Source organism: Juglans regia, chromosome 6 (genome assembly GCF_001411555.2).
Source record: "Juglans regia cultivar Chandler chromosome 6, Walnut 2.0, whole genome shotgun sequence".
Lineage (NCBI taxonomy): Eukaryota > Viridiplantae > Streptophyta > Magnoliopsida > Fagales > Juglandaceae > Juglans > Juglans regia.
This window is the reverse complement of record NC_049906.1, coordinates 14,372,567-14,382,650: the sequence shown is the minus strand read 5'-3', so window position 1 is coordinate 14,382,650 and position 10,084 is coordinate 14,372,567. Positions and strand designations below refer to the sequence as shown.

General features: G+C 40.3%; 1 protein-coding gene across 1 annotated transcript; it reads right to left on the bottom strand.

Annotated features, from left to right (window-relative positions):
• Positions 1–5,510: 5,510 nt before the first annotated feature.
• Positions 5,511–9,862, bottom strand: LOC109009131 (uncharacterized sugar kinase slr0537-like). The gene is made up of 8 exons (XM_018989503.2): positions 9,477–9,862; positions 8,788–9,051; positions 8,608–8,679; positions 8,320–8,358; positions 7,883–7,990; positions 6,761–6,858; positions 6,493–6,604; positions 5,511–5,980 (listed from the first exon to the last, which is right to left on the bottom strand). Exons 1-8 carry the CDS (start codon positions 9,657–9,659, stop codon positions 5,732–5,734), a joined length of 1,125 nt encoding a protein of 374 aa, XP_018845048.1. The 5' UTR covers positions 9,660–9,862; the 3' UTR covers positions 5,511–5,731.
• Between the last annotated feature and the right edge of the window lie 222 nt (positions 9,863–10,084).

Genomic DNA, 10,084 nt, shown 5'->3' with positions numbered 1-10,084 from the left:
TACTTGGCTGGAGATCTAAGTCAAACGAAGCTGTCGGCTCATGGGCCAGACTTGGGCTTCCTTAATTTTAACCTTCTATTTTATTAAGTACTTCGGACTGGGCCTTAATGTATTTGGGCCATTTGCTTTTATTTGCTTATTTGGGTTATTGTTAATCTTGTTTACATTTCAGTATCCGGTACAAGGCTGAGGCCTTTTTACATTTGAAGTCAGTAGTTAAATACCATTGTAGTGGTGAGAACATTTATGCTGAACGTGAATGAAAACCTAGTTTCTATTTTTCATCCTTTTCCTTCCCCTTCTTGGAGGCGCTCCCATCGAAGAGAGCATCTTTTTCCTGTGTGTGTGAAACCATTCCTTTTATTGTGTTACAATTGGTATCAAGAGCCACCGAATTCTGGCAAGATTTCAATGGCTGAGGGTACAAGATCCAGCCAACTACAAGAAGGGCTCACTGCCCTTAAAAAAGCTTCAGAAATGCAGTACAATGAATTAAAAAATGCCTATGAATCCAAGTTTTCGCATCTGGATACTGAAATGGCAACCCTTAAACGGCAAAATGAAATGATTGTACAACAGCTAGCGCTGTTAACCACTGAAATGCAGAAAAAGAAGTCCCACGCCGGTTCTAGGGACTCATCTTCTGGAGAACCAGTCAGAGAAGAGGCTGAAAACCTGCAGCTCAATCAGACTTTACAACAAAATTTTCGGCAGCAACATTACCAGCAGCAAAACCAACAGTTTCTCCAACATGGAGGTGATGTGCAGGCTCGAACAGTGAGAGTAGACTTTCCCATTTTTAATGGGGAAAACCCTGCAAGTTGGATTTACAAAGTTAATCATTTTTTTCATTTCCACAACACCATACCACAACAAAAGCTCAGGCTTGCCTCCTTTCACATGGAGGGTAAAGCACTCATTTGGTTTCAAGAAATGGAAGAAACATCCCAGTTTAATGACTGGAACACATTCACTAAGGCCATGTTGATTAGATTTGGGCCTAATGCATATGATGACCCTATGGAAGCCCTTACAAGATTAAGGCAAATTGGTAGTGTAGAGGACTATCAAGCAAGGTTTGAAACCTTGTCTAACAGATTGAGAGGATTGTCAGACATATACAAATTAAGCTGTTTTTTAAGCGGCTTAAAGGATGAGATTCGGATAACAGTGCGCATGTTCAATCCAACCAATTTAACCACAGCCTATAGCCTAGCCAAAATGCAAGAAGAAAATGTCAACCTCACCAAAAGAAACCCAAGATCCAGCTTCATGTATTCACCTGACCCGGGTATTCTAAAAACACCCCCCAGCCACCATACAGACCAAAACAAATTCAGTCCACACAAACCTAGTTTTCCCGTCCACAAAATCACCCAAACCCAAATGAAAGAGAGGAGGGATAAGGGGTTGTGTTACCATTGTGATACCAAGTGGATTCCTGGCCATAGATGCCAAAACCCAAAGTTATATTGCCTTGAAGAAGTACTGCTGGACAATGAATACAAGGAACCCCTGTGTGAAGAACTCGGTGAACAAAGTAATCCCAACCAAACAGTTTGTGAAACCACCATTACTCCAACCAATCCTGAAATATCACTCCATGCAATTACGGGGTCACACAATACATGCACAATGAGGGTAAAAGGGAGAATTGGAAACCAGTGGGTCACAATCTTGATTGACAGCGGGTCCACTCATAATTTCTTGGACCCTGCTATCATTAAGAAATCCAATTTGACTATAGAGGACAGGGGAAGAGTCAATGTAAGAGTTGCTAATGGGGATCTCATCCCAAGTGAAGGAAAATGCAAAGATGTGGGGGTAGTTGTTCAAGGCACGGTTTTCCTATTAGAAGTACAAATTCTGGTATTGGCAAGATGCGACATGGTGTTGGGTGTCAAATGGCTAAGCGAGCTTGGTTCTATTGTATGGGATTTTAAAAATCTGACCATGAAATTCTGCTATGAGGGCAAAGAAGTTATGTTGCAGGGCCTTACAGCAAGACATATGATCGAGGAGGGGTCATTCTACAAAGGTAACAAAATGGAAAACAAAGGGGTCATTTTGCAGCTGATAGAGACAGATAGTACCACACAACAGCAAGCTGAAGCACCCATTCCAGAAAACATTCAGACCTTATTGGGCCATTTTACTGATGTCTTTGTTGAACCAAAGGGACTACCACCCCCACGTACACATGACCATGCAATAACCCTTATCCCTAACACAAATCCCATCTCCATAAGGCCCTACCGTTACCCTTACTATCAAAAAGATGAAATTGAAAAAATAGTTCAAGAACTCTTGAAAACAGGGGTAATTCAACCTAGCCAAAGCCCTTACTCTTCCCCCGTACTGTTGGTTAGAAAGGCGGATGGCACTTGGAGGTTGTGTGTGGATTATCGGGGGTTGAATAGTGTGACCATCAAGGATAAGTTTCCTATTCCGGTGGTAGATGAATTAATGGATGAGCTACATGGGTCGGTTATCTTTTCAAAGTTGGATTTGAGATCCGGGTACCACCAAATCCGTGTTAGACCCAATGACGTTCCCAAAACAGCTTTTAGGACTCATGAAGGGCACTATGAGTTCCTAGTGATGCCCTTTGGGCTTACTAATGCACCCTCAACTTTTCAAAGCCTTATGAATGAGGTATTTCGGCCATTTCTAAGGAAATTTATACTTGTTTTTTTTGACGATATTCTTGTGTATAGCAGATCTGAAATGGAGCATGCTACTCACCTAAAGCTCACTCTTGAGACGCTGAGACAGCACTCGTTGTTTGCAAAACAATCTAAGTGCCGCTTTGCGTGCAAGGAAATAGCCTACCTAGGCCATTTAATTTCAGCTAGAGGAGTCAAGGCGGACCCCGAAAAGCTTAAAGCTATGGTGGAATGGCCCTTACCCAAGTCCCTAAAGGCATTGAGGGGATTCTTGGGATTAACGGGTTACTACCGAAGATTTATTAAGGGTTATGGAGCAATTGCAGGCCCTCTCACAAGAATGCTTAAAAAAGATGGGTTTTGTTGGAGTGAAGAGGCTAAAGTGGCATTTCACAAGTTGAAGGAAGCGGTGATCAATCCTCCGGTGTTGGCACTACCAGATTTTACGATACCATTTATGGTTGAGTGTGATGCATCCGGCAATGCGGTGGGGGCTGTTTTGATGCAACAGGGCAGACCTATAGCTTTTTACAGCCAAGCTCTAAAAGGAAGGGCACTTGCTATGTCCACATATGAAAAAGAATTTTTTGCCCTGGTTTCGGCAGTGTTGAAGTGGAGACCCTATTTGTTAGGAAGAACATTTGTGGTAAGGACTGACCAGCAAAGCCTTAAACACTTGCTGGATCAAAAAATTGGGACACCAATGCAGCAACGGTGGATTACTAAGCTCCTAGGCTACGATTTTGTTGTGGAATACAAAAAGGGATCTGAAAATAGAGCTGCTGATGCTCTGTCCAGAATGGAGCAAATAGAGGATGGGACACTCATGTTGATTACATTTCCTAGTGTGGACTGGATAGATGACTTGAAACGGGCTTATGTTTCGGATGCGCACTTGCAAACTATCTTAGAGTCCCACAACAAGGGTACTTTGAACCCAAGCTACACCATAAGAGATGGTCTGCTCCTTTACAAAAATAGACTGTTCATTCCAGACAACGAAGACTTCAAGACTAAGTTACTGGAACTTTCACACAGCAGCCCATGGGGGGGGGCCACTCAGGATATGACAAATCTGTCCACAGAATGAGAAGAGATTTTTATTGGCCCGGGATGAAGACTGACCTAAAAAAATTCATTAGAGCTTGTGATATTTGTCAAAGAGTTAAAGCTGATAACTCATTGCCCAGTGGACTACTTCAACCCTTACCCATTCCCTCCCAACCATGGACACACATATCGATGGATTTTATAGATGGTCTCCCTAACTCTCAAGGCTACAACAGCCTCTGGGTAGTAGTAGATCGGCTAACGAAATACAGCCACTTTGTACCACTGAAACACCCTTACACGGCCAAAATAGTGGCCGAGCTGTTTCTAAAGCACATACTGAAACTACATGGACTGCCAACATCGATTGTGTCGGATAGAGACAGCACTTTTACAAGCCATTTCTGGCAGGAACTCTTTTCCTTACAAGGAGTTCAGATGGACTTAAGTACTGCTTATCACCCGCAAACGGATGGACAAACCGAGGCTGTTAACAAGACGGTGGAGAATTATCTGAGATGTTTCACTTCAGACAGACCGAAGGATTGGGTGTTATGGATTTCACTTGCTGAGTGGTGGTACAACTCCACTCAACATTTATCTACGAAGCTCACACCCTTCGAAGCACTGTATGGCTACCCCCCACCTAGGATTCTAAACTATGTACCGGGTACAGCAAGGGTTGACGCAGTAGATCAGACATTACGCACCAGGGACCAAATCTCACAGATCCTCAAGCACAACATTCAACAGGCTCAAAATCGAATGAAGAAATACTCAGATCTAAAAAGAAAAGATCAAACTTTTGAGGTGGGAGAAGTAGTATACCTCAGACTACAACCATACCGCCAGACCAGTGTAGCTCAGCGTAGAAACCTCAAGATCTCACCCAGATTTTATGGGCCCTTCAAAATCCTACAACGGATTGGATCAGTGGCATATAAGCTCGACCTTCCACCGTCATCTCGGATCCACGCAACCTTTCATGTGTCGCAGCTAAAGAAGAAAGTGGGTTCCAAAATCTCAACTGTCCCGACCCTACCACCAGTAGATGAACACGGTGTCATTCAACCGGAACCAGAGGAAATTTTAAATCGAAGGATGCGAAAAGTAGGGAATCATGCAGTGGTAGAACTCCTTACCCGTTGGCACGGCCAGGCGGCGGCAGACGCAACGTGGGAGGCTTACTCGCGGCTGAAAGAGGGCTTCCCTCACCTTGCGGGCAAGGTGTTCTAAGGGGAGGGGTATGTAACAGGTCTGGGTGGCATCCTCCGCATACGGTAGCTACGGGATTGGAAGAAGGAGGCGAGGCGCAGGAAAGCTAGGGTTAAAGCATAAGAACTGAAGACTTAGATAACTGAGGATCGAGGGACTTGATGCAAGTACTTCGGTGTACTTGGCTGGAGATCTAAGTCAAACGAAGCTGTCGGCTCATGGGCCAGACTTGGGCTTCCTTAATTTTAACCTTCTATTTTATTAAGTACTTCGGACTGGGCCTTAATGTATTTGGGCCATTTGCTTTTATTTGTTTATTTGAGTTATTGTTAATCTTGTTTACATTTCAGTATCCGGTACAAGGCTGAGGCCTTTTTACATTTGAAGTCAGTAGTTAAATACCATTGTAGTGGTGAGAACATTTATGCTGAACGTGAATGAAAACCTAGTTTCTATTTTTCATCATTTTCCTTCCCCTTCTTGGAGGCGCTCCCCTCGAAGAGAGCATCTTTTTCCTGTGTGTGTGAAACCATTCCTTTTATTGTGTTACAATATATCGTCCAGCGCATACACAAGAAATAATCCAAAAAATATATCTAATCACATTGAATAAGAGGCCACGGATTTAAAAGCTTTAACAAGAAGATGATGTTGAATTAATTTAGTGAATCAAAATTCCAAATAATTAGTAGTTTGCGGGAGAAATAGTCTTGAAAGACGTACTGAAGCTAGCCCCAAAATGAAACTACAGCCACCCCTTGATTAGAAAGGATAACAGTGGGGTGAACAAGCAGTGTGATTCATTTATGGCTAGCTAGTACTGGGAGCCCATTGATCTGCATCTGCTTGTACATCCATTGCCAAGTCTCTGGGGCCACCTCGCCTCCGAGAGAGCGGATAACGGATCCGCCGCTGCATGTGCCAACTTTGCAGCATTCCTCTAGAGATAACCCTTTTACCAATCCACATAAAAACCCACTTGCAAATAGGTCGCCTGCTCCAGTGGCATCAATTGCCTTCGTTTCCCCAATGGCTGGGACTCGGACAATCTGACATGGTAAAATTTTATAAGGAATGTCAATAACAATGGAATATCCAATATGCAATTGTCACATTGACAAGAATTGTGCAGAAGAATTCCTTGCATTAGAAATTTGGGGCTCACACATTATATCTCGCATTAGAAATTTAAGGTTTATGCTTTTCGTTCATCAATTATTTGTTGAATTATATAGAGATTTGGGGCTTAGATTTTCTTCTCTGAGGAGGATGTCTTTAACAGAGCCATTCAAAGCTTCAACTGTCCACCAATGCAAGAATGACAACAAGGATATAAAATAGAAAGTATAAGAGGTTCTCAATACTGTGATTGTCCATTTCCAGAAAAGTAGACATTTTCAAGATGATGCGTCCACCAAGCTAAGGGCTTATGTGACGAACTAACCTTATTTTCCAGTGCAAACAATCTGGACATGAATATACTTCTAGAATGAAAAAATAGAAAGGAAACTTTTTATACAGAACTCATATCCCCAAAGTTGTCCAGCAGCATCTCACTAACCTCTTTTCCATGCTTTGCAATGCATCCATTAGGGCCTAATGTCACCACAGCCCATTGGCAGTGTTTTGCCAGAAATTCAAGCGCACTCTCAGGGTCAGCATTTTGTTCACCCCTACAAAAGTTGTAGGAGAAATTTACACAACCAGATAACCATTCAAACTTTTTATGAGAAGAATGATATGCTAAAAAACTGAAGCGTCTGAAAGATTAACTATTGTTCATGAAAAATTATCTTAACATGTTAACATACTAAATAGATGACAGTCACCTAACCAATTCTGTTGCTTCATCCTCATTGGCAAAGCAGAGGTCTACATTCCCAGACTCCAGTAACTGTAGAAGAGGTAATTTAAAGTTGCGAACCATCTGTCCAAAGGTAAAGACTGTATAGGGTTACATTTGATCAAGAAAACTTTAGCAAAGAAAAAACAAGAAAGGGCAAGAAGGGGTGGAGGGAGGGGGAAGCTGGCCCTGCAAAAAAAATTGAGAAGCCCCTTACCCCATGGTCCCTCTTAAAAAGTAATATATGTAAATGTATGTATATATATCTTCTTTGCTCCCCAAATATTTTCCCAGAAAAAGATCTGTAATTCCCATAGCTTTTTTCTAAAAATATAAAAATAAAATTATTTTTTAGGTTTTTACTGAAACTCAAAATTAGCCCAAAATCTAGGAAAAATCATTTTTTTAAACTTAAATTTGGTAAATTAAAATCCAAAAAAAAAAAATTTTAAATATTAGAACATGCAACTTTTCTTCAACCTCTATTGAGTCCCTTTCAAACTCTTTCTGATTCTCATTTGCTTTGAAGGGGAATACTTACGTTAAGTTTTTGGTTGAAGAGTGAAAAATGTTAACTAAAACTCGTGAGCTTTCAGTACCCTATATAGATGTGCGTTCATATCTTTAGGTTGATGGATGTGTTGATCATATTTTTTCTATCTCAAATTACATTTATAATATAATTTTTGTAGTACAGTATGTAGCAAAACATACATTACAAAATAGTATTATTATAATATAAAAACCCACCCATCTCCCCAAAACAATAAAAAAAGTATAAACTTCTGGCTCTGCTACTGAGGCCGGGGAATGGGGGACCACCATTGGGTCGAGGAGAAAAGAACATGAGGAGTACAAATCACCACATGCATAATATCATATTTGAGAAATGGAAGTTTACAATTCATGCATGAAGTGATTCTATTCAGTGAATAAAATGTTTGTTTCAATCATTCTTTCTGGTGAAAACATTGTCTTCTGTCTTAAAAACCCCACCTGAAACATTGCAATTACAAACTCAAATAATGAAAAATGAAGAGAATCAGTGAATCACTGTATTGAATCAAACTATAAGAATTTGAAAAAACAGAGAGAGAAGAGAATATACCTCAAAACTGGCCAAATCCAGAGACACAAAAAGACCCTCTTGTTTGGCAATCTTTATAGCTGCTAGAATAACTTCTAAATTGAAAATTGCATATCTCAGCGACAACCACTGTAACAAAAAAAATTAAGCAATTAAGTCCATGGATAGCCTCAACTTAAAACCAACATATTATCTTGCAGAAACTACAAGTTAACCATACAGACCTGGTTTGTGGTATGAATTACATTATATTCATAAGGAGTTAATTCTATTCAAGAAACACCATAATTTTTAGTGTATGTACACACAGATAGCTGGATTAGAAATTTGATCTAACTAGTAAAGGAAAGAATAATACCAAGTAATTCAAGAATATGGAAAGATTCCCAAAAGAGAAGGGAAAAATTCTAATGGCAGATTTGATCGAGAATTTTTTATATTAGGGGAAGATGCCTAACCTTGGAGCCCTTGAAATCCTCCCTAGTCAAGTCATCTGCCTGAAAGAGGATAAAGATTGAAAAGTTAACCTATTGATAAGCTCGTAAAAATTGCAAGAAAATATGAATAAACACTCTTGAGAAATATGCAGAGATGCATGTAAAGAAGCTTTCACCTGAATGCTCATAGCTTATACATCATGAAGCCTAAGCTAATCCTTAAAATTGGTGAAAAACATAGCTAAAAAATACATGCACTGAAACACAGCCTGATATACATGGATATAGACACGCAAAGAAGAATTGCACCTGAACTTTCACAGCATTGGAGAGACAAGGCCGCATGGTACGGTTACCAAGCTCGTCAACCAGGCAAACACACTGTGCAAGACAATATACATAGTGAATGTTTTAGCACCAAGCATTAAGAAGCTCAACCAAAAGATTTGGAAACAATCAATTTCAGAGAGTTTGTAACATGAAGCTCACCTGACCTGTGTGTCCTTTCTTCATCCTCAATCTCGAGAGGTTGACGCCATTAGAGCTCATGTTGCTCACAAATAACTGACCTTGCTCATCATCTCCATAGGCCCCTATTATTCCACAGGAGACTCCAAAGCCTGCACTTAATCCCCGGATGGTATTGGCAACACTGCCCCCGGCCAGCGTCTTCATGGGCAACAGATCATTGGGGGATGCGAGGATATGGCTTCTCAACTCACTCAATATGTGCTCAAGCTCTTCAATTGAGACCTAAACACTACATATATAAGAAATTCTGACGGTGATGTACATACAAAAAGTGAATCCAAGTTATGCTATAAAAACGCGCATAGCCTTGTGATCCACTACAGGGTAACCCCTATTTTACACTGATCAACAACAAAATTCACTATTTCTACAGCGGGGGGGAAACGTTTAGGAGAAAATTAAATCAACTTTAAAAAAGAAGCACAAAAAGGACAAAATTCACGAAAAAATAGAGAATGAGAGTTGCCCAATGTGGTATTTCAGAGCCTGCATTGTCAGAAAGCAAGAAATTCACTGAACACAAGAAGCTTCCAAACGAACTCGAAAACCCGACTCCAAAAGAATCAGTATATACAAGAAAATGATAAATTTAACATGGGAAGTTAGCAAAAAGAGAGGAACCAAAGAAAACCCAAAATCAAGAGTACCGGAATAGAGCCACCGCGCTCGCCCGGTATTTGATCGAGCAATGACCAGTCGACGCGGGCCACATGATCGACGAGGGCGGCCGGTTGCAGACCCAGGATGAGAGGAGCGTCGGCATCGGCATCTAACTTGAGCTCCCCGGCCTCGTTGCTGTAGTTATTGTTGGGCAAGAGCTCTGCACCCATTTTTCCGATCAATCGATTGATCGCACTCCTCACCCCTGTCGCCTACTCTCTTGCTCCCACTCTGCCTTCTTTATATAGAGGGAAGATATTTGATAGTAATTGGGAACTTTTTCCCTTTTCATAATTTCATCTTTTATTTATAAGATTTCATTCATTTGACAATAATTGGAGCAGGACACAAGTGATTCACCTAGTAGTTTCGTAGATTGTAACTAACTTCCTTTGATAATTTCAAGGGAGTTCTTGCTTTTTCTAGAGTCGAATAATTTTGATAAAATAAATTATTTATATTATATTTTATAATTTAATTTATAAAAAATTTAATTAATAATCTATAGTTTATATATAGATATATTGATTATTATATTTTCAAAGATTCAAACAACCCACATATGATTTCCTTTTATATTATAAAATAATAAATA